Source organism: Mixophyes fleayi, chromosome 4, assembly GCF_038048845.1.
Source record: "Mixophyes fleayi isolate aMixFle1 chromosome 4, aMixFle1.hap1, whole genome shotgun sequence".
NCBI classification, from domain to species: domain Eukaryota; kingdom Metazoa; phylum Chordata; class Amphibia; order Anura; family Limnodynastidae; genus Mixophyes; species Mixophyes fleayi.
This window is the reverse complement of record NC_134405.1, coordinates 156,488,034-156,513,872: the sequence shown is the minus strand read 5'-3', so window position 1 is coordinate 156,513,872 and position 25,839 is coordinate 156,488,034. Positions and strand designations below refer to the sequence as shown.

At 38.3% G+C, this 25,839-nt stretch overlaps 1 protein-coding gene across 1 annotated transcript in view; it reads left to right on the top strand.

Annotated features, from left to right (window-relative positions):
* The window catches only part of GRM3 (glutamate metabotropic receptor 3), a 262,402-nt gene that overhangs the window by 130,440 nt on the left and 106,123 nt on the right, over window positions 1-25,839 (top strand). The window contains exon 2 of the mRNA XM_075208691.1: window positions 23,606-24,162. Coding sequence (XP_075064792.1) covers window positions 23,644-24,162 — 519 coding nt within the window. The 5' untranslated portion in view covers window positions 23,606-23,643. The remainder of the gene's footprint in view (window positions 1-23,605; window positions 24,163-25,839) is intronic.

Sequence of the window (25,839 nt, the reverse complement as noted above, 5' to 3'; positions counted from 1 at the left end):
GTTGTATTCGGTAGGCCATGCTAGTGGTGGACTTATAGAGGCCATTAACTGGTACAAATGTCCAGACCATTATATTTATTGTAGAACTATTCTAATTGATAGAAGGCACATGTAAAGTAATTCAAGTAGAAGGTGGTGAAATGGTCAGTGAAGTAGGAGCTTGGTGGTTGTTCCGGTTCTTCACAGCAGCAGGATACCCAACCTGGAATCGTCTTTTAATTTTAAGGGGTATCTTAGTAATGAGGATGAATTGGTTAGATTTTCCCCAACACCAATTAACTCACAGAAGGGATCAGCAATCAAGTTACATTGAAAACCCAAATGGGACCCAAATTATGGTATTTATTTGGGGGCAATTGCCAACAACTCTTTATCAGAAGTAATCTGATGGCCACAGTAAGCCAAGTTATGCAGCTCAGTGTCAAAGGGACCAGGTGTCCAAATGCCTAATAACCATTGTGCATGTAACCCTCTCCATAGAAAAAGAGACATTAGGTAGTATATTTTCAGTGGCGCACGCAGGGGGGGTTTCTGAGTCACCAGACCCCCCCCCTGCACTAACTCAGTGCCCACCATATCGGCACTGTCCTATACAGCAGCCGCGGCGCTCTCAAAGAAGCGTCCGCGGCGGTGCTGTATTGTATACAGCACCACTGCGGACGCTTCTTTGGCAGCGCCAGCGGCTGCTGTATAGGACAGCGCTGCCGAAACGGAGCAGCTCTCTCTCGTGGTTGTGGGTTTGTTTTTTTTGGTTCCCCCCCCACCTGACAATCCTGCGTGCGCCCCTGATTATAAACAGGAACAAAGTTTCTACAACTTACCATCAAAGGCGATCAATATATCCAATATACTTAAAGCAACTCCTGGATGCACTACTCACTTTCTTCAGTTGGGGCTCAGACAAGGTACAGCAGATTAGGAAGAACTTCAATGTAAAAGAACCATAACCAAAATAAAAGTAAATAATAAGGGCTATTGTTTAGCCCTCAGTTCCCATATTTAGCAACAATTCATATATAATAGCCAGACAATAACTACTGAGGGGGCACCTCATTTGAAAGAAGAAACTATCCCTTCTTTGAAATGACGAGTACCCATAGTTTTTTGGAGGCAGGATATGGGAGGGGGTCTGGGCATTGCAAAACCCCTCCCTCGTCCTTGTGTGTTCTGGAGGTAAGGGAATTATTTTCTGGTGATCACCAAACTAACTACTAAGGGACCACGTCCTTTTAATGAGGGGAGTCCCATTTTACACTTCATGTGCATTTTCAACAATTTGATAAAAACATTCAAGTGACACACATAATAAATACAGCGCTAATGTCATTTCACTCACATGATTTGATTTGGGTTTTTTTTTTGGGGGGGGGGCAGACTGAAAAATGTAAGTGAATGAAGAGATAGCCGTTTAGTAAATATTCCTCTTAGTGTGAGACGCTCTGCAAATGTAATCATTCTATGAGGGAGATTAAATTGCCAGCGATGTGGCGCTGCGCACATTGGCAGCAATTACAGTAGAAATCTCAGATCATTTTCCCTCACACTTCTATGGGGTGCAAGGAAAAAAGCGGAGATTTGGCCGTGCTGTAGACACCTTGGGCTAGATTTACTAAGCTGCGGGTTTGAAAATGTGGGGATGTTGCCTATAGCAACCAATCAGATTCTAGCTGTCATTTTGTAGAAAGTACTAAATAAATGAAAGATAGAATCTGATTGGTTGCTATAGGCAACATCCCCACTTTTTCAAACCCGCAGCTTAGTAAATCTAGCGCCTTGTGTTTAATTGAATCTCCCCCTGTGTCATGTATAATTAGTACAAGACAATGTTCTCGCTTTACAAAGAGCATTATGTGTAAGAAATGTACTTTAATGGTATAGAAGTTTAGAGGTTAATGCTTTCACTAACGGATCATCTACCCAGCATTCTAAGTGCAGTCAGTCCTTGATCTTGTAGTTTATGTGCGGAAAATATTCACACAAATCAATACCCTGAGGACACTATTCACTATACATGTATATATATATATATATATATATATATATATATATATATATATATATATATATATATATATATACATACAGCAGGGCATGTAATTAAATGATCATTTGTGTGGTATCCATATTATACATCGCTTTATATTCACATGACACCTGGCTACAGCTTGCAACTGTAGAGCAAATAGTTAAATATATTTCTTGAAAACAGTCAGAAAATCATATTACAGAATAATATAATAAAATTAAATGATTACACTTTGTGGCTCTGGGCAACTATAAGTAGGAGAATGAAAGCACGCACAATCACACAAGCAATTTAAAATAAAAAACGGAGGTGCAATTTAGAAGACACAATCAATTATGTTTTATTAATGTTATTTTAATACAAGCTGCGGTCCAGTAATCATGATCTGTTCAACACAGTGCGGGAATGAGTTTATAGCAGAAAGTAATTTGCAGCAGCTTCTGCTCACTTACAAAACACTTGCTATGTTAATTGTGATTTCACACTTGACAGAACCTGCTTGCCTCCAGGTAACTTTCACTTCATAGAACACTTAGTATCTCAGCAGCATATCCTACTTAATATTTCTAACACTCTGGAAAGCCTGGAGATAGGCACCTAAGCATACAAGGCTCATTAACCCTTACTCTAACAGGACTCATACATAAACAAAAAACAATAACAATATAGGACATTCATTTTCACCAACTATACTTTATTAATTAATTTATTTCAAATCCCCATTAATCACCACAAAGGGCTAAATTTACTAAAGGGCTCAGACCGCCGCTTTTCAAATATTTTTCTGGCGGTTTTGAAACCACCGGATTTACTAAAACCCAAACCCCAGAATTTACATTTTTCAAAACCACCACTTTACAAACCACCATCCAGATTTTAACAATAATGAACATACAAACAGCTGGATTTACTAAGCTGGGGTTTTCAAAACCGCCGTCAAACAGCCATCCAAACGGCAAAAATGAAAGGGGTGGTTGTGAGTGGCGAGGTTGCTCAAATTGCATGCAGTTTGAACTATTTTGCCATTCAGAATATAATAGAAAGCACCATTGCCATTTAAATTATTTCGGCAATCATAATTTATTGATTAAGGGGCAAATTAATTTAATATTAACTTATGAGGGAATTTTTTAAAAAATTTTTTTTTTAAAGGGGGCACTATTATAGCATTATATTATGTGGGAAATGTGAATATATAATAATATTAACTGATTGTTAATGATGGATATAATTATTTATGTTGCTCAATTTGGCATTACATAGTGCCCGAATAATATAATAATTTAATAATGTTGTCCCCTTAATATAATGAATTTATTTTTCCCCCCATAAGTTAATATTAAATTCATTTTGCACCTTAATCACTAAATAATGATTGCCAAAATAATTTAAATGTCAAATGTGCTTTCTCTTATGTTCTGAATGGCAAAATAGTTCAAACAGCATGTTTGAGCTCTAAAGCCATTCTGAAGCAGGTATTTAAACTGTCATGTCTTGTCTTTTGGATGGTGGTTTGGATGGTGGTTTTACCCAAACTGCTGGCGGTTTGGAGAAAACCACCGGTGGTTTAGCTTTTTCAATCCGCCATATATCGCCATTCATTTTAAACTGAAGCCTTAAATGCCCCTATAGTAAATGTGGCGGTTTGGACCACTAAACCATCGGCGATGGATGGCGGTTTCAAACCGCCACCAAACTTGATTCTTAGTAAATCTAGCCCTAAGTCATGAAGTATACATTAAAAAATGAACTAGATAATCAATGATACGCATGCCAGTACTGAAAAGTGCTATGCAAAGGCTATCCATAATGTTTATGAATTTTTGTAGCAAGACACATTTGTGGTTAATTGTATAAGGTTATATTAATATTAGTGATCATAACGAATAAAAAGCAATTGCCTAATGCAGTCCAAACAGAATGAAATGTTAGGCCATTTGTAGAGATGACCATTTCATTGGTTATATAAAACACATACTGGTTCTGATGCTTTAAGGCACATAGGTGCCGATACATGCTGTATTTTGCGTAAAATCACACTGCGCGTGCCCATACGCACGAACCATGCGCCAGAAAAAGCAGCAATGTCCAGTTCATCTTTGACCACAAAGAGCCCTACTACAACCCACTCCTTGAGGGACCGAATGGGGAGGGGGAATGGGCGTATGCACGTAGTCAAGCTTTGGGTTTCTCAAAAGTACGTTTTTTTCTGTCGTAACACTTGCACCATCTACAGGTCTGGTGTAAGTGCTGATTACTAGTGATGGCGGTCGCGTATTCATGCTAGAAAATGTGTTTGCAGTCAGAAGCAACTGTAAAAATGCATTTTAAGTACAGTAGACATTAGTAACATCCTAATTAATATATTTTACTTTTTAATGTTTTGTCATTATAGTCATTAATGACTATATTGCTAACAAGTAACATTTATTGAAAGTGTTTTTTTCTGTGCGTTCTTTTGGGTCTTTACATTCCACATATGCCCAATTTATGTGCATCTTTTTTAAAAAATGCATAATACATTTGTTGTGTGTTCCCTGATGAATTAGGCCCACTATCTATATGACAGTCTATTATTGCATATTTAGTTATTTACCTCAATCACCTTTGCCCTAGATATTGCATATAAATTTAGGATTTAAAATTTATTCAGAAAAGTTGTTTTCTGACTTGAAATATAACTAGAAAGGTACTTATGTGATATTGTAAACACATCAATATGATTTTATGTAGGGACCACATGACCCTTTCATTTCTTAATTTGGATCATGTTGTACATGTTGCAAGTAGTACATGGGTGAAAGAGGCAACTGTGTTGGGTATGGCAGAAATCTAGAATAATTACATTTCATTTTTCTCCTGCTGTAGATAGACATTGAGGAAACTGGAAACACGGCTATCTTTTAATAAAAAGAACAAAACAATCATAAAATAGCGTCTATATAAATGTAATACTGCAAACTGTGATAATGTCATGAGAAATAATTTATCAGCTTTAAGTCTGCTGCTACCATGCATTATTTCTCATACATTTGTATATATATGAAACCATGATACAAAATGAGATACTTGAAACTGTATTATCTAGCTTAGAGCGAGCCATTGCAAATAACGGGTCCAAGGTTCTCGGCGTCCTTTTCTTAAAACCAGAATCCTGGAAATTTGCACTTTCTAAATTTCATCTTATATATGTTACAAACAAGTATTGCTTCTTCCATCAGAGAAGTTGAGCACACTGTTTTGTTCTGTGTTTAAACCCTAAACAAGAATATTAATAAATATATTTATTTTTGCTTGAATCAATTACCACGGTATTTGCCATAAGTATTGCACCGTGAGTAGTAAATTAATACTTTCACGATTAATGATGCTATTGCAGTATAAATTTTTCTTGACAAATGCAGGTGCTAGGGCTAAAGTCAGGCACTTACCCATTCACGGTTAAGTCCACTGCAGGTTCCAGCCAACAGGAATCCTATCCTATCTTCTCACAGGAATTGTGGGTCCTCTTGCAATGTAGGAAATCCTCCCTCCCGTCAATTTTACATATCTAGCCTTCTCTTTTCTCTCTCTGTACAGAGTAGGCACAGTTCGGCAGGAGGGCATTTGTGAGTTGGCGGCTAATTCATATAGTGCTATCGCTGATTGGCTGCAGGTCACTGCTCTCTTCGAAGTACTTTGCATCTTCATCTCTTTGTGAGAGGGATCCCTTGACCTGTTTCCTTTGGGCCCATCATTGTGAGTCCAGATGAGGTGTATTGCACTGACACCAGATTTAGCACCGACCAATCGTAAAGGATTATATCCTGGGTCCAGTGGTTAGTGCCGGATGGCCATACACTGATTGGTTCTGCTATCAGTTGTAGCTGACTCACAACATCTTCGCCACCATATCTTGTTTAAAATAAACTGGGACCTATTAATTTGCCAACAAATCTGGCGTCTGTGTCTTTATTTTAGTATAAGTTTAGTTAAGATTTAATGTGTGAATGTGGGTTTTGGTGCAGTGAAAGTGGAGCATCTACAATCTGCAGTTTATAAGAGTCATTGTTTAACACTGTTATAGAACATATGATTTCTACCTCTGTTTTATTGGACTTAGCTACTCTTTACTGTGGGCAACAATCAGTGATTTAACAGAAAGACATCTAACCACTTAGAAGTACCAGAGCTACAGTAGAAGTCAATTGAAATTCTTTAAGCAGACTGTGATCTTATCAGCAGCTGTGCAATCTCCCACATAGTAAGTCTTTAACATGTGAAAACTCAACTTGTACCAAACACCTTTAGGGATATGTAACTCAATTTCCCTGAACATTTAATCCTTGACCTGATAGAAAAGAAGGATTCAAGCACTTCAACTGAATTACTTCTTTTTGTTCTCATTCTAAGAGCACAGTAATTGCACTATTCTTTTAGATAGTGTATCTTACCAATAACAGAGGTGATGTGCTATTTTACACGATTCTCTTGATTAAGCTGCTATTAGATTTCATGTGTATATTTTACTGCATTTAAATCAAACAATGAACAAGATCACTTGAGATATTTTTCCAAGGAGCTTCTTTTTTTCCCGGCTAAGAACTACCTGTAATTAAATTCTGAGAGCATTACTGTATTTCAAATATCTAACAATCTATTTGCTATTACATCCATCTTACACTCCATGTAGAGGTATTTATTTAATAACTATGTAATAGTTATCGAAGCCCCTTGTGTTCTACTTATTTAGCAAGCAGTCATTTTTTAAAAAAGAAAGAAGAAACGTTATAGCAAATCTTAGTGCAACCTTTCTGAAACAGCTTAGAATGTAACTAAACCTGAAAAATGTTCTCATATACATTTCTAGCTTTGAATCAATTAATAGATTGTTATCAATAGATATTATTTAAACTGTTTCCTATATCACACAATTTATAAAATAGAAAATTAGCATATATTCATAAATTAATCAAAAGGTAAACATTTATCACTTTCAATTGAAAAAGAACCGTTCATGTTTTAGATAATATTTTATTTACATAGTGTCAAGTGCACAGTGTAAGTCAGTGTTGGCTAACCTGTGACACTCCAGGTGTTGTAAAACTACAAGTCCCAGCATGCTTTGCCAATATATATCAGCTTATTGCTGGAAGGGTATGCTGGGACTTGTAGTTTCACAACACCTGGAGTGTCACAGGTTAGCCAACACTAGTGTAAGCGTACAAAATATTGCAGCTTTGTTATTAATCTTGGAAGAGAGTATAGAAAACCATGCTCTATGTCATTGATGGCTAACCTGTGACACTCCAGGTGTTGTGAAAATACAAGCCCCAGCATTTGCCAGTAGATAACTAGCTGATAACTGGCAAAGCATGCTGGGGCTTGTAGTTTCACAACACCTGGAGTGTCACAGGTTAGCCATCACTTCTCTACGTCCAGGAGAGGGGATCATCTTGAGATTCGGCCCATATTCTGCACTATCCTCAATCTTGAGGGCTGCCTAATTATAACACACCATCTTTGAAGAACTGGTCAAGATTGTGGTAAACCTTGTCAAGGTCAGAGGGACTACAGCTAAATAAATTTATGCAAAAATAATAAAAATGAATATAGTCAGTAGGTGCTAACCCAGATAGAGACCACAACCATCTATGACAAGTGGAAACCTCCTGAGGTACAAACCTGCCCATAGACCAGCACAGGAGTATATAGATCAGGTACGCAATGCTTCTAAAAACAAATCATTGCTGCGTCTAACGTTTGGGAGTAATTTATATTGAGGTCAATGTCTGCACATCTTTTGTTGCACTTTCATATATCCTTCTGGCTCCTGACTGTTGCATTGTTTTTTCACCCCCGACTTGTCACATGGTAACAATGCCACTGTAGACACTGTTATGTCAGAGCCTATGTCCCATATTGAATTTTACCTTAGTAAAGCAACCAATATGACAGCTCCTACTCATGTTAACACATTAAATATTTTAAGAATTTTTTTCTCTTATTATTGCTCTTGAATATGGTTAAAAAATACTATGAAAACAAACCATGCTTTAAATAATTTGCTTAATTCTTCAAGCTAATGACCTCTTATTTGTATCCTCATATATTCATTGTGCACTTGAAGTCTGGAGTCTGACATCCAAACAATGGTGATGCATAAGGGTCTACCTATCCACAAAAAGAATATGACAGTTCCTTATACCTTGTACCTGCAGATTGATGCAAGATGAAGCTACATAAATTTAGCTACAGGTGCATGGCAATATATGTAAGACAAAGAATACACTATTTGTGTTACCTAAGGAATGCTCAAAAATATCCATGATTTATATTTGTATTCCTGACACCAACAAATTACAATCTTTACCCTGGAATTCTTAATTATATACATGCATGAGTCTTTATTCAATGAGTATGCGTAAATGTATTTATATTTACATTTATATTCTGAATCTGTTTTTCTGTGACTAACCTTACACTTTATGTTCACAAAGTTTAGTTGTTATTATTACTATTATTATTAATATTATTATTATCATTATTTTCCTAGATTGTTAAGGCACCACAGTACTCCGTAGCACTGTGCAGTAGGGAAAACAGGATATACAGAAATCAAGGACATACATAAAACAAGGGCATACAAGGCAGACAAAAAAAATCTGACATGAAAACAAAGGGTAGAGAACCCTGCTCATTAGAGAGCTTACATTCAAGTGTAAGGGAAATTAGAAGAGTGAGTGTGACTTAGAGAGGCAATTGGGACAGCTGTGAGAGTGTATTAGTGTGAATGGTATCATCAGGGATAAGGTAAGGTTTAAAAGAGATGGTTTTTCAGAGAACGTCTAAAGATTTGAAGGCGGTGGGAAAGCCTGATTGGGTGTGGTAGGGAATTCCATAATTGGGGAGCAGTACGGGAGAAATCTTGTAGGCAGAAATGAGAGCTTGTTACCAGAGACCAGACAAGGCACAAGTCAAAGGTAAATCTAAGAGGATGGGAGGGAGAGTATTTTGATATAAGATTTCAGATATATGAAGGGATGGTGTTGTTGAGGACTTTGTAGGTAAGGGTGAGTAATTTGAATTGGATTCTGGAAGACACACAAAGCCAGTGTAAGGATTTGAAAAGTGGCGCAGCAGATGTGAGAGAGGATAACAAGCTCTGTTTTGGATATGTTAAGCTTTAGGTAGCATTGGGACATCCATTTGGAGACAGCTGAAAGACAGTTGGTTACACGAGATAGTACAGAAGGGGAGAGGTCAGGGGAAGAGATAGATTTGGGTGTCATCAGCGTAAAGGTGGTACTGGAGGCCTGAATGAGCAAATTAGTGCCTGAAGAGAAGAGGTGCACAATGAAAAAAGTAAAGAGCCAAGAACAGAGCCTTGTGGGATCGCAACAGATAGTGAGAGAGGAGGGGAGGATGTGCCAAAGGTAGAAACACTAAAGGAGCTATTCGATAGGTAGGAAGGGAACCAGAAAAGAACTGTGTCACAAAGGCCAATGGATTGAAGGGTGTTTAGGAGAAGAGGGGGATTAATACTGTCAAAAGCAGCAGACAGGTTGTCACAGAGTCTAAGTTTGGAGTAGGCATCAAAGCCCTGCTCTAGATAGTCTTACCCCAGAGAGGTGTGGAGTGTAACGGTAGAGAGGTATTCACCAGGGATCCCCGGAAGTGAATATGGATTTAGCTGCTCTCTAACCACAGGTCGCAGTCCTCTATGGGGGATTAGAGCTGAGATGAAACGATAAAGGCAGAGGTTCAGGTGAATGGCAGTGAACCGAAGCATTGTGGTCTTTAGAAAGCGAATAGCTGAGCACAGGACTGATTATGAGATACGGGGTTCCTGCAGCCATACCACAGGTCTTGATTGTGGAACGGGTAGACAGGATACCAACTGAGAGGTGGTGAACTGCAGAAAACTGATCCACTGAGATTCCTGGAAAGAGAATAGCTTGAGGATGGGACCAATAATGAGGCACAAGGTTCTTGCAATATTACCACAGGTCTTGATTATGGAACAGATAACACAGGGTACCAAGTGAGAGGTGGTGAACTGCAGAGAACTGATGCACTGAGATCCCTGGAAAGTGAATAGCTTGAGGACAGGACTGATAATGAGGCATGAGGTTCTTGCAATAACCACAGGTCTTGATCATGGGACAGGAAACACAGGATACCGGTGTGCATATGGGAGCCAAAGAGAACAGCGTCCTAACAAGTAAGGAGACCTGAAGATCTGTCAACTTAGTACAGATGTAGGTGCTTTGTCACTCACCGGACTGTGAGTGCCATTTCTCCTGTGTTCAGGAACCGTGGCCGTCCGCCATCCTGAGGGTCTGCGCATGTGCAGCCCTTATGAAACCTTCAGTACCTGTTGCTTTTAATTGATTGGATGATCAGGCAACCCTCCCTATTTAAACCACCTGTGATCATTACCTGGTGCCTGATCTTGGAGTCTCATTCCCCATGAGCCTCTGAAGGTGTTCCTGTGTTTCCTCGTGTATTCAGCTCCAGCTGATTCCTATCTGCTACTGCTGCCGGATTCCAGTCCGCCTCAACTCTCCTGTGTTCAGCGTGTCAGCTCTCCACTGATTCCTATCTGCTACTGCTGCCGGATTCCAGACCGTCTTTACTGTCCTGTGTTCAGCGTGTCTCCCCTCCGCTGCCGTCACTACTACTGCCAGATTCCAGACCGCCTCTACTCTCCTGTGTTCAGCGTACCTTCCCTCCGCTGCCTTCACTACTACTGCCGGATTCCAGACCGCCTCTACTCTCCTGTGTTCAGCGTACCTTCCCTCCGCTGCCTCCGCTACTCTGCCGGATTCCAGACAGCCTCAACTCTCCCGTGTTCATCATGTTTCCAGTTTTACTTACTACTGCTTCCTGAGTATTGCTCCGTTGATTATCGGTTACCTTCCGTGCGCTGAACCAACCTGATTACCGCTTCCATCCTCCAGTGGTCTCTCCTCCTGCCGGCGTTCAGCCGTTCAGGTATCCCTGCACGTCTCCTTGACAGCCTGCTCTCCTGAACCGCGGTATGCATACTTTCCATTGACTTTGCTATTGTATTGCATATCCGTCTGGACTGTGTTGTGTTCATCTCCGGAGTCTTCTATCTACTGAAGCTATTGTTACTATTGACTTTGTTTCCTATTACCTGGATCGCTATAGTGACTTTGTATACTTCAAGCAGCGCTTGTCAGTTATTATTGTATTGTGGATATCATCGTGGGATCAAGTTCCGTGTGCCCCGTGTATCCTCTGCATTACATTCATCTCCTCGTGCCCCTCCTCACATATATATAGCAGTGGTACAACTTACTGATGCAGACCACTGACTCCTATTTCCCATTGGCACCAGTTTCTAGTATCCTCTCACATAAGCAGTGGTACAACTTGCTGTACGCAGACCACTGACTTCCCCGTTACCTACTTGCACCTGGAATACATTCCTTCACTATAGACAGTGATACAACTTGCTCTACGCAGACCACTGACTCTCACTATCTCCTCTCTACTCCTGGACATTCCTCCTCACTATAGCAGTGGTACAACTTGCTGTACGCAGACCACTGACTCTCCTCACGTTTCCTTGTCCATCTGGTTCCTCGTGTACATCCATCTAAGTCATTACCAGTTGCTGCTAGTCATAGACTTTCCTTGAGCATTCTCTCACCATCTGCTGATTCTCCTGTTCCGTTGTCACCCTGCTACCAGAGGACCATAGTACCAGCTATATTACTCTGGTAAGAACATCATCTGGTGATATCCTGGGCAAAGACTCCTAGTGCCCAATGCTTTAAATAGACAGAGCTGACAGGCAGTTAGCCATTCAAGAGAATGCAGGAAGTTTTGAAAAGATCAGGTGTGCGCATGCTCAGTTCAGACCAGCAAGTAAATGCAGGGAGTGAGAACCAAGGGAAACAGGTAAGAACAGTGGCCAAAATGCAGGTTAGCTGGTGCAATGTGTAACTGAGGTCCAGGAGAATGAGTATGGAGAAATGACCCTTAGACTTTGCAGTGAGTAAATCATCGATCAATTTTGTGGAAACAGTTTCAGTGGAATGTTGGGGATGGAAGCCTGATTGCAGAGAGTCGAGAATGGAGTGAGAGGAGAAAAAGTGAGACAGGCGTTTGTAAAATAATCACTCAAGTAGTTTGGAAGGAAAGAGGAGAAGAGAATTAGGGCGGTAGTTGGAGAGTGTAGCTGGATCAAGAGATGACTTCTTTAGAATTGGTGCGATCAGTGCATGTTTAATTGAGGATGGAAATGTGCCAGTGGAGAGAGACACGTTGAAGAGGTGAGTTAGAAGTGGGCATGCAGTGGAGGAGAGGGAGCGGAAAAGTTGGGGGAAAAGAGGGTCAAGGGAACAGGTTGTAGGATGAGATAATTAGGAAGTAGGTGACAAAATCATGGGCTGTGAAAGAGAAAGGATGAGGAAGTGCATCTGGGCAGAGAAGTGAGCTATAGGTGGCAAGAGGTGACGAGGATTAGAAGACTGGCTGGATATTAGAAATTTGAATAATGTTTGTTTGGCAATTAAAAGGGCAATGCTGTAAGATGAAAGAATGAATTTATAGTTTAGGAAATCCACTCTTGCACTCTGCAGTGCCGGAGCACTTTTGCAAGTAGCGGGTCTGCTCGGTGTGTCATGGTTGGGGTTTGGATCATCGGAGAAGTATGTGATAGCTGGAGCTGCATTGTCTAGGGATGAAGTGAATGTTTTGGGTTGCAAAGAACCGGCCTGATTAGGACAGGGCAATGTAGACATAGAAGAAAATAAAAGTTTTAATGAAAATGAGAAGTGAATTGGGTTACTTAGGTGTCGCGGTGTACATGTGGATTTAGGTGCAGGGGGAGGGCATGAGGTAAGGTGAGGCTGAAGGAAAGGAGGTTGTGATCGGAGATTTGGAATGCTAAGTTTGTGAAACTAGAGATGACGCAGTAGCAAGAGAAAACAAGGTCAAGGCAGTGTAGAAGAGACAGTGGGATTATCAATAAGAATGTTGAAATCACCGTAGATAAGAGTAGACAGTTCAAAGGATAAGAAATAAGTTAGCCTGGCTGCAAAGTTGTCAAGAAATCTGGAAACTGGACCTGGGGGGTAATAAATGACAGCAACACGAAGGTGGAGAGGATAAAATAGACGGATAATGTGGACTTCAAAGGAACAGAATAAGAGGGAGTGTTCAGAGGGTATGACTTGGAAGGTGTGACTTGGAGAAAGTAGAATGCCTACTTCACCACGTTGTCTGTTTCCAGGTGTGGAGGTATGCCTGAGGGAGAGTCCCCCATAGGAGAGATCTGCAGGGGATGTAGTGTCAGAGGAGGTGAGCTACGTTTCTGTAATGGCAAGGAGGCTGAGGGATTTTTAAATAAATAGATCATGAATGGATCCAAGTTTGTTACAATCAGACCTGGCATTCCATAGTGCACAGGAGAAGGGAGTTTATATAATCGCAGATCATGTTGTAGTCCAAATCAGTCTCATGCCATTTAAAGATGAAACAATCATGTGTGAATACATTTTAATGATTCAGAGTTGTTTCCTACACAATGAAATAAACATTTCCATAATGGTACTTTAATGCAGGAATAGGCAACATATGGTTAACAACGGGCCCAAATTTGTGGAAAGGTTCCACAAATGGCTTAGAGCAGTAGAGTTGCAGGGTCGTCAGGCTTTAGATAGAATGTAATGGGGTCACTGAGCTCTGTGGCAGCAGAGAAGAGAAGCAAGGAGAAAAACGAGTCTAAGGTGGCAAATAATTTAACTCTAAACCTAGCTAGTAGAGCATGCTAGAGATTGTAATTTAACAACATATGGTTAAATATCTGTAAGTGTGGATTAGTCCATAATTTATATATCGATATAATTAAAAAAAGAGAGGGAGAGTGGTGTTATAAAGAGACAGAGAGAGAGAAAGAAAGAGAGATAAAGGAAGAGTGGATGAGGGAGGTAGACAAAGCTGGCAAATAGTTTGACTGAGCCAGTATTTCATAGAACAGACAAACAACCTTCCAGTGACCCTAAAAAATAACTCAAATATCCTAGCATTCTGAAACTACCAAAGCGGGACTTAAAATTCCATCATCCGATTGTTGGTGATGAGGGAATAATAGAAGTGATCCGCTGATGGAAATCCATCACTAAGCTACCTGAACACACAACTCATAAGCGCACTAACTCTAAACTAAGCTTCTATATTTTGGGATGAGGTCTTCAGGGCAAAATTTTATTTCTACAGCTAAAATTTAAGGAATGAAATACACAGTTCTGAAACTCCAGACAGTAGGAGCCAACTTACTCAAATAAAGTGAATCAGCCTGCTGATACTTTGACTTTTAGACTTTACCAAAAGAAACTTTTACAAATATGCTGATATATTAATTAATATGTAATTTATAATCCTACTCTGTGTTTTTATAACATTAATGGTTTAGCTCCTTGCAATTTAGTAATACATCCACTAAATCCTTTTTACACAATGCAACAGATATTGATCCTGTATCAAGAGAAAAGCATAAATGAGGAGAGTGATTATACCCGGATTAAGTTCAATTAGTAGTCATAATAATGCTTGTCTGGGTTACAATTCTACCTTTGCTTCCTCTGGGTGCTTTGAAATTTTAAATCCTGTTGAATAAATAAAGGCACATGCAAGATAAGTATGTTTTGAAATGTAACATATTGAAAATGAGAAGACCTAATGTAATGTTTTAAAGTGAAATATACTGTAAACTCAACATTATCTGTATCTTGCTAAATTATATAGAACATGGTATTATCATAACATCAAAGCAAAGTCACACACAGTTGCAATGCTGGTTAATAATGCTTGACTTTAAACTAATGGACTTGATGACAGGCTTATGGTGATGAAATAATGATACTATGATTACTAGTTATATATTGCTGAATTCACTCAGCAGGAAGTAAAGTGTATTCCCGAGAGGTACTGCAAGTCTTTGAGCCTAGAATTCGATATTTAATGTTGCAGTAACGTTCATGACAGAACGCTTATAACCTTGTGCCCACTTCTGTTTTAATACATTGCTCCATTTCTAACTTTTATTGTCACATATTTATTGAATTTTTGTTTTCACTAAGCAGTAAATAATTAGTTGTATGATTGTGTATAATTTCTAATCCAGAATTGGATGAGAGCATGAAATAGAATAGCAGTATTACTTATTTACCCTTTCAGTGCTGTCAAATTAATTTGGAATGTAATGCTAAAAACATAAGAGTAACAAAAGTGTGTATATTGCATTAATGTAGTATGACTGGTCATTTATTTATAGGGCATTTATTTATAGTCATTAAGGAAAGGAAAACATAAAAAAAAGTGTAACTTTGCACCAGGGTAAAATCATGTTGCATTGGAGGGGGAGGTAAATTTAAAATGTGGGGACAGATTTATAGTGTGGATATGGCATGTCAACTTTAAATTGGTTAAAAAAAACAGCCAGTATTTAACTTATGTGTAAAATAATAAACTAATTTGTACCCTTTGCATTGTACCATGGTTTATCCCAGAGAACATTTACTCCTTTTTGTTTTGCATTATTTTCTTTAATGGCTCAGGCCAATAGTGTGCAGTGTGTGGTCACATAAACTGTGAAATAGTGGGCATGGTTTAATCTAGAGTGGAGCTGTTGCTAGACACATATTACTCCTCATGTTGATACAGGAGAAAGCAGTAATAGTTCACTGAATGGCATTATCACTGTTTCCTCTCTCCTGTATTACTATATGATGAACGTAATCGTAATTGGTGATGGAGAAATAAATGTACTCTATTTCTACACTGATCATCATGCTCCTCATTTACTGATGCTCCCTCCTGAATCAGTGTATTAGGAGAACATTGATGACATGTAGTGGCAGGGATGAGGAACATTAGAATGTGTAGTAGGACATATACTCGTGACCTGGCCAAAAGCTAAAGTAAAGTTTCAATTTGTCACGTTTTCTAAAAATAAATTATAATACAATTCCATTGTCACACCCTACAGTCTGCTCCCTAAGGACCTTATTTCCAAAGTGCAAAGCACTTCAAAATGCTTTGATTTTTCAGCGGTGTACATAAATGGTTTACCCTGCGTACATCATGAGTATGCCTCTTCTTTGCTGTTGGGAGATAACTCCATAAACTACGTGTGCTTTGGTTTGCAGGGAGGTAGAAAAACTCAAGAGGAACATTGTGTACAAGTAGATTACAATGCTGGGCGCTCATCAAATAATTGGCCTAATATACTAGATTCCTAATGTTCTAACTAAAGATAATTCAAAAATGAATGTAAAAGGTTAAAACATTTATTTAAAATATGCAAAAAGACATGAATCATGTAATACCATAAATAAATAAATAAATTCAAATGGGATTAATGCATACAGAGTAAATCCACTTAAATAGCAGTGTAATCTTAACAACAAAGCGCATAAATGCAAAACTTATTACATGGATAAATGACAGATAAAGGGCAATTGATACTCCAAGGATTGTATGGATAAAGAAGTCAATCTCATCAATAGATGATATATAACAATAGATCACACATGAATTGCAATTCTAGTCATACATATAGATGGCGCATGCTGTTGAAGATATGTTCCATGTAAATAACAAATCTCGTGGAGGTTGTAGGCTTCTGAATTAGACAAACTTGTCACGCTTAACAATCAAAAAATGATGAATGAATCAGCCCACTGGTTGTATAGTTCCGTGCACTTGTTCAGCTAAGGTAACCTAGCAGTAAAACAAACTGTGACTCCGTGTCTTATAGTAGTATAATACTTGCGATTTGATGTCAAGAGTATTAGGTCCAAATCTTGTCAAGTATTCCAGTATAATGTTCCAATTGTAAGAGCAGCCTGGTCCTGAAAGGAAAGGGAGAGGATACAGCAGCGGATGATCACGCCGCTGCTGTTCGCGACTGATGGTGCGTTCCACTGTGGAACGCAGACGCACTTCCGGTATTGATGTCACTTCTGGTTAGTGCTATTGGCCAATAGAATAGTAATGGGTGGTTAGTTAGAACATTAGGAATCTAGTATATTAGGCCAATTATTTGATGAGCGCCCAGCATTGTAATCTATTGTTATTTTATTAAAGGGAGGGATACCCTTAGCAGGTGCAGCTCTCACAAACCCTGGGTGGAGAGCGCGATTCCATATTGTAATATTGTGTACAAGTGTCAACTTCATCCTAAACTCCATCCTCCTCCCACTTTAGAACAAACATTTCATCATTTTCTCAAAACAAAAAAAAACAGTTTAGCCTATTTATGAGACTGAATTAACATTGGTGCTGTGATTTTTTTTTTTGTATTATTTTCCATGTTTCACATTTTTTACCTTTTTTACACTAGAAAAAGTGCACCATTAAAATATTAGACAAGATCACAATCTGCAAAATGAAATTTCATATTTGCACTTGTTTGCAAAACTAAGCATATCATGGGAGCTTACTCTGTATTTAGCAATGACCGTAATCACTCTGCCAACTCCTCCTATCAGTCAATGCAATCTTCTGCTTCTAAACCCAAGCACTTTGGTGGAAATTTAGGGCACCTGCTCAGACCTTGCTGCATATCACCAACCAGGATTGTCTGCAGCCCATCAGCAATTTTGCATTTTGTAAATGAGGCCCTGAGGTGAGATGCTGAAATCCTTGAGTATATGCTCTAAATAATAATTTGATTAACTAACTTCTGATGTCTTGCTGCTCAAACCTCGTTCTTCATGGTCTATACTGCACTTTGTAAATAGTCCAACTAGAGAGAACATATCTACTACATGATAAACAGTGTTACAAATGGCCTATGTTTCCTCTTTTGTGATTGCTTTAGACAAGGTACATCACAGTTATTATTTTTTTTATGTTAAAAAGGTCATACACAATGATGATCACTTATTTTGACAATGATTGGCTGGAGATATTTAAAAGAGGAGCTTTTGGTGCCATAAAATGGTTGCATTTGGTTACTGCAGGTGGCTCAGATGCAGCCTTCGTTGGCATAGAAAGCTTCCTTTTTCAAACATTTATCACCAATCACTGTCAAGACCAGTGATTGCTTTTTGCTTATTTTCGTTATGGTAATCACCGAGGATGTGAGATGACTTTGAATGTATTTATTTATTTTTATATAGTTATTAAATTATAATTGATTTGATATTGATTATTACTTTATTAGTGCTTTAATGCATACATGTTTATGGTTCTAGGGGGTATATTTACCTAACTGTGGATTTGAAAAAATGGAGATGTTGCCTATAGCAACCAATCAGATTCTAGCTATTATTTTGCAGAATACACTAAAGAAATGATAACTACAATCTGATTGGTTGCTATATAAGCAACATCTCCACATTTTCAAACCCATAGTTTAGTAAATATATCCCTAGGCCTTGTTATACATTCCTTGTGACTTTAGTGGCAGTTAAAACATTACTAGATATCACTGACCAGTAAACTAAATGTGCATGGAAGCTTAATGAGAAGCAGAAGGTGGACCCTTACCATTATTAATGAGGTTGCCCGTCTTTGAACCTTCTCTAGTTCTCATAGGTCTTTCTTAAAGTGTGGTGCTCAAGATATATTGACTTATGCAATGTTAATACTCTGTTTGCATCATTTGCATTTATCCTATTTTATATGTATCCCATGATTTTATTTGCCTTTGCAGTCCATGCATGGTACTGTGTGCTGCTACTCAATTATTTGTCTAACTAATATTCCTAAGTTTCATTCAGTTAGTACAGCCTAGGTGCATCATTTTTTTTATTTCATTCATGTAGATTCAACTTTATCTAAAGAGATAGTTCCCAGTCTGAATATGCATGAATTATAACTATACTTTGGGGTAAATTTATCAAACTGCGAGTTTCTGGCGGGTTCGAAAAGTGATTATGTTGCATATAGCAACAAATCAGATTCTAGTTATCATATATTTAGTGCATTCTACAAAATGACAGCTAGAATCTGATTGGTTGCCACAAGCGATATCTCCACTTTTCAAACCCACTGGAAACTCGCAGCTTGATAAAGTTACCCCTTTTTCTTCAATCCTTCATCCAGTTCTCTACCCATGTACATACATTTTCTCATAGACCTAGTACTCTTATCTTATGTACCAGACTGTTATGTGGAAAAGTTTTTAAAGCTTTTTCCAAACCCAACATATATCACATTAATTTCACTTCCAATATCTAGCTTGAAACTTGCCTCCTCATAAAACTATTCATATTTGTAAATTATCTGTCTATCTGATATCGGTCTATCCATCCATTTATCCATTTATATATCCATCTATCTTATATCTATGTATTCAGCTATCATACATCTAGGTATCAATCGGCGGTTCCCAAACTATGCGCCGCGGTTCCCAGGGGTGCCGCGGCGCTGTCACAGGTGTGCCGCGGCCGGGAAGAGAAGAAAAAAAAAACAACAAAAAAACTTACCAATCCGGCGGCGCCCAGGACCCAGCATCCTCCCTCCTCGCTTCTCACTGAATGTCCGGTGTAACGTCATCACGCCCAACATTTAGTGTCAAGTGGCAGGAGAGAGGAGGATGCTGGGTCCCGGGCGCCGCCGGATTTGTAAGTTTTTTGTTGTTTTTTTGGTTTTTCTCTTCCTGGCCCCCGGGATGCAGCGGGGGCACAGAGTGAGGGGAGATGCAGAGGGGGCACAGAGTCAGGGGAGATGCGGAGGGGGCACAGAGTGAGGGGAGATGCAGAGGGGGCACAGAGTGAGGGGAGATGCAGAGGGGGCACAGAGTGAGCGGAGATGCAGAGGGGGCACAGAGTGAGGGGAGATGCAGAGGAGGCACAGAGTGAGGGGAGATGCAGAGGGGGCACAGAGTGAGGGGAGATGCAGAGGAGACACAGAGTGAGGGGAGATGCAGAGAGGGCACAGAGTGAGGGAAGATGCAGAGGGGGCATAGAGTGGGGGGAGATGCAGAGGAAGCACAGAGTGTGTGGAGATGTAGAGGGGGCACAGAGTGTGTGGAGATGCAGAGGGGGCACAGTGTGAGTTAGCTGTAAATTATTCTTTGGCAGAAATATAATTGAAAAAAATATATAAAAATATGATTTTCCCTTGGATTTATGTGTATTATTTTTGCATACAACTAAATTAGTATTTCTGTCCTGACCTAAATACCTATTACGTTTTTTTGACCCAATTGCTTATAAAACGGGACTGCTCGGTAATTATTTTGGAGGGGTGCTTTGAAAAAATGATGGAGACTCTAAGGGTGCCGCGAACTGCAAAAGTTTGGGAACCGCTGATCTATATCATATGTGTCCATCCATTAATCTGAGAATTCATTTATCTTATATATAAGTTTTCTATGTGCCGGACACTCATATTACAGATATGACAATCGTGAATATAATAAACATTATATTATATTAAAAAAAACATAAACATTCTAAGATGGATATCTCATACCTTGTATCTCATATCTATCTAATATTTGTCAGCCTATCTTCTATTTGTCTGTCTGTCTGTCTGTCTGACTGGCTGTCTTCGGTATATCTATTTTCCCTCTGTCTGTCTGTCTATCCATCTCATATGTATCTTATAACAGTCTATCTATGTATCCATCTATCTCATATCCATCCATCTATCTCATATCCATTCATCTATCCATCCACCCATCCGTCTATATCATATCCATCCATCTATATCATACCCATCCATATATGAAATATCCATCTCTGTCATAGACATCCATCTCATATGCATCTTTATATCTATGTATCTATCTATCTCATAACCATCTATCTCATATTAATTTATCTCTCAATCCATCTATCTCATATCCATCTTTATATATAATATACATGTATCTAACTTCTTATCTAATATCCATCTATTTATCACTATAACTAATATTCATCTATTTATCTCTCTATCTAATATTCATCTATCTATCTATGTCATATTTATTTCAAATCCATCTATTTATCTCATATCTATATATCTATTTTACATGTCAGCATATATATATTTGGTCATTTCTCATTGAGCACTCTCTGAGTCTTTCTCAGCCTTGAGAAAGACTCAGAGAGAGTTGAAACGCGTTGTCGATAGCGGGACCTGACCTGGACGGGGAACAGTTCTGGAACATTGTTGTGATCCATGCCTGTGTTCTGTCTTCATCTGGTATGAGTCCCTGACTTATCCATTTTGGGATTGTTTTTAATTTGTTTTAAAAGTATACTTGTTTTTAATGTTCATATAAGAAGTAAAACAGTGTTGCACTAGATTCTTCCTGTCTTCACTTTATTCACATGCATCATGGAGAATGTAACAACATCTAAATGAAGTAGAGGGAGAAGAAACAAAGTGCGCATTTTGTCTGAAGGCTGGTTTAAAGTGGAAACACTGTAAGCATATGTCCATTGGGGTCAAGGTGTCACAGAAAATCCACAGACCTGCATTCTATTTGGGTGTCTCAAATTGAGTATTCACTTGGTGTTTGGAATAAACTAGTTGTGATCAGAAAGTGGGCGTTAAAACATGTTACACTATGTTATACCTCTTTAAGTTTTAGCCATGAGAATGAGCTGACTTAATATCGATATATCGAAGAAGGGGCGTTCCACTTTCTTTTGGGACATAATTTGATGCCAAATGTACGTATATTGTTGATGTGCATTATTATTTACATACATGTTTGAAGAAAGAATGTTCCATCTCTGTTGAGACCATAGATTGGTGCCTTATGTATGTACACTGCTGATATTATAATACTGTTGTTGTGTATAGGAGGAAGGGAACCTTTCCTAGTGTGTACATATTGGACAGCAGATCTTTTGGAGCGCTGTCAGTACTCGATCCAACCATCATTTCACTCTTGTGTAGGACATTCAACTCATTGGTCTTCCTGAGTACATTCCTGCAAAGTTTTATAAAAAATAAGTGCATGATCTTGGAATAGTCTTTAAACCAAATGGTGCTTGAAGCGCAATTTTACCATTACACAAATATCCTGTCTGTTTTTGCGTATCACTGTACACTCAATTCAACGGACAATGGTCTGAAAAATTGCTGTCTATTTTAATGCCATTGCCAGACAGTGTGGTTCTCATGAAACAAACATACACCGAGAAATATATGAATAATTGCAATAGAAAGCAACTATGCACTTTACAATGTTATCAATATAAAGTGAGAAATACCAAGTATGTGGAATGTTATGTCTAGAGACCAATAAATATGGCATTAATCCACCTCTGATCCATAAGACAAAACCCTTACAAGTTCCTCCCTTTGTCTTGCATATCTCATACAGACTGTTTACTCATTTTTCCCAGGTAAAATATTTGATGAGAGAAAATTACTTGTTTTTAATGCAAACAAATATCTGTTTGCAAATGATTATGTTTTTATGCTCAGAGAAGCCAAGTCCTGATTACTACATGTCCATTGCTATTGCTATTGCTTGTGCACGTAGCCTCATTAATTTTAATGGACATATTTGTTTTCTTATGTGACAATCTACCAAGGACATATTCCTAATTAAATCTCTAACTTGGATTATACCCTGAAGCAACTTGTATCCACATTGTTTGACTTAAATGCGCAAATGTATTGCCTTTAAATCCTACAATCATACTGATAACACCTGCAAAAATGTTGCAGCAGTAATTATAATCCATCATTATCCATTGGAAACACATACCACGTATTAACATTTGTAAGTACTCAATACATTTTGTTTGTTGATTCCATTAAGAAGGGTCAATAAAAATAACTAAACATTCCACAAGTGTACAATATTTAACCTATTTCAAGCTCATGTTATCAATGCTAACATTAAATTACTATACAGTGGTACAGAGGAACCATCAAGGTCAGAGTTAAGTGGGATAAAAAGTACAAATATATGTCATTGTTGACAAAATACTGTAATATAAAAAGCATTGCCTCCTAAACTTAAAATAGTCTAATTGTGATTGGAGACAAGCAAATTGTCCCCTTTATCGCATACTAATTTCTCCAGTGCAATATGTGGAAGATTGGTTTCTATGGTGTAAGATTTGAAGTGGAGCTATATATAATCAATATGGTTTAGAGTGGGGAAGGCAAAAAGATACCAAAAAGTCTGTCTATACAAATAAAGCAATATACTTCTTAAAACAATATATTCACATGCCTATGCTATAAAATAGAATTTCTTCATAACAACAAAAAATGGGGATTTTATATTTGCTTTAGAACTTGTGGGTTGAGAGATACAAATCATTATTTATATGTCCGAATTAGCCAAATATGTATCAAATTAATAGTACAGATACAGTCACTTAGGAAGAGCTATACAGCCAATCGGTTAGGGTATTGTACCTTACTAAAATCAAGTTACAAAACACTCCAACTATTGGTCTAAATCACAAAAGCTCATATTGTTTATTGCATTATCAAAGTGAACGTTATTCTGTATAACATATATGATGTTTAAATTGTGAAATTGTTGTAAATAGGGGAAAATTATAATGTGTGATAAAGATTCTTGTTATGTAGTGAAACATTAACATTAAATAATGTTCCCCTCTCTTTATTTCTATTGTATCTCTGTAGGAATGTAATGGCACTGCAGCAACCTAAATGACTCAGCTATGGAAGAAAAATCATTTGTTTGTCCTACTCTTATACCAAGGAGCAAAAACATGAAGACTTTTGGCAGCCTTCAACTGGTTGTTTTGGCCTTATTTTTTAAAGGAGTTTTGCTTTCTTCAAGTGACCACAACTTTGTGAGGAAAGAGATAAAGTTTGAAGGTGACCTTGTTTTAGGAGGTTTATTTCCAATAAATGAAAAGGGCGGAGGAGTAGAAGAGTGTGGCAGAATTAATGAGGATCGAGGTATCCAGCGTCTGGAAGCCATGCTGTTTGCTATTGATCAAATTAACCGAGACAGTACCCTTCTTCCTGGAGTTAAATTAGGTGTTCACATACTGGATACCTGCTCGAGGGACACCTATGCACTGGAACAATCATTAGAGTTTGTTAGGGCTTCATTGACAAAAGTGGATGAAGCAGAATATGTGTGTCCAGATGGGTCACTTGCCATTCAAGGGAACAGCCCCTTACTTATTGCCGGAGTGATTGGGGGCTCATATAGCAGTGTATCTATACAGGTAAGTCACGTAAAATAGTTGCTCATTTATTAAAAACAAAATTAATACAGTTAATTGTTTATTAGTAAAAATGAAAAAACATATTAAACAGTAACTCCCCTATTGATCTTTCATCTCAGGTTGTGATGTCAGCACTCACAGATTATAAACTTATGTTGTACATTAATCATTTACTGCATAGTTTCCAACACACTCCTCCTACCTAGGCTCGCCTTGCATTTACAGAGTACATTATGTTGAATTGTACTTATTCTGAAGCAGGGATTCAGTAGGGTATATATGGAAACAGTTGCAGTGCCCTTTGTTCATAACCTCTTCACTGCTGAGGCGTTTCTCATCCCTGTGCTGAACCTACTTAGGCTGGTCACATTCCAGCATCAATATCCATCATTTCTTTATGCAGCAACTCACAAATTATACCTTGTTTTTTTGCAGAACACTTTGAATTTTCAGAAAATACCATTAGCTTGCTCTCATGTGGTAAATACAATCTACCCATAAGAGATTAAAAAAGGGTATTTTTAATTGAAATTGCAAGAAAGTGAACTAAATGTAAAAGTGTGTATTTTTTTTTCTAAAAAAAAATGATAAAGCAGGACAACCTACCACATTAAATGAGGGTACTCCTGTTTTTAATGAAGCCTGGATGGGCAGAGATCTGGGAATTAGAACCCCGCTCCCCCCATCTCTGGACTTCTTAATGCCTTCTGTAGTGTAGGGTGCTACTACCTGGTGATCACCAGACAATAACTACTAAGGGGCACATTATGTGAAAGACAGGACTATGCTCTTTCAAATGAGGGTACCCCTGAATTTATTGAAGCCAGGATGGTTGAAATCCTCCCCCATCTCTGGACTTCTTAATGATTTCTGCAGTGCAGAGGTTATTTTCTGGTGATCCCACATGATCACCAGAGAATAACTTCTCAGGGGGCATGTCATTAGAAATAGGGGGCTTTCAAACAAGGGTACCACTGAGTCTGTGGGTGCCATATTGGGGAAATAGAACGCATTAGTGCCCTCACCATCCCCTCTCTCTTTACAATTGTCCTTAGTGTAGTGGCTAAGAGGGGGCAGGGCTTCATTATGTCCTCGAGCGCTGCACCCTCTGGCACCCACTGTGGGGGACTTTAGATAAGTTTCCCCCCATTTCAACTCCTGCAGTGCTAAGCACAAGTAGGACTCATTAGCACATGTGAGGTTATATGCTGGGATCCAGTCCACTCATCCTTAGCGCTTAAGGGGTTAAAGTAATTAGGCTTTCTTACAATAGAGAATTGTAGACTAATTTACCACAATGGAATGCATTTCACCATGGAACAATTTCAGATTCAATCATTTTGCACAGAATTTTGCATATTTTGCTTAATTGCAAACCGACAAAATCAGGCAATCCCTAAAGGTGCTTTTCACGTTTAGCAAAATACATTTGAAAATGTTCAGTAATAGACCTCGTACAATTCTTTCTACTTCTCATCATATCAAGTACTCTTATTTGTCCATTACTGTTTACTGTATACTTATTTGTTATTATGTTAACTATATTAAGTTTAAAAACAATTTTAGTACTATAATGATAATATATTCTGTGTATATATTTATAACAATGATATTAGTTTAAACATATCATCAGATTTCCATGATCTATATAAAGGCAGTCAGTTTTTTTTATATTCT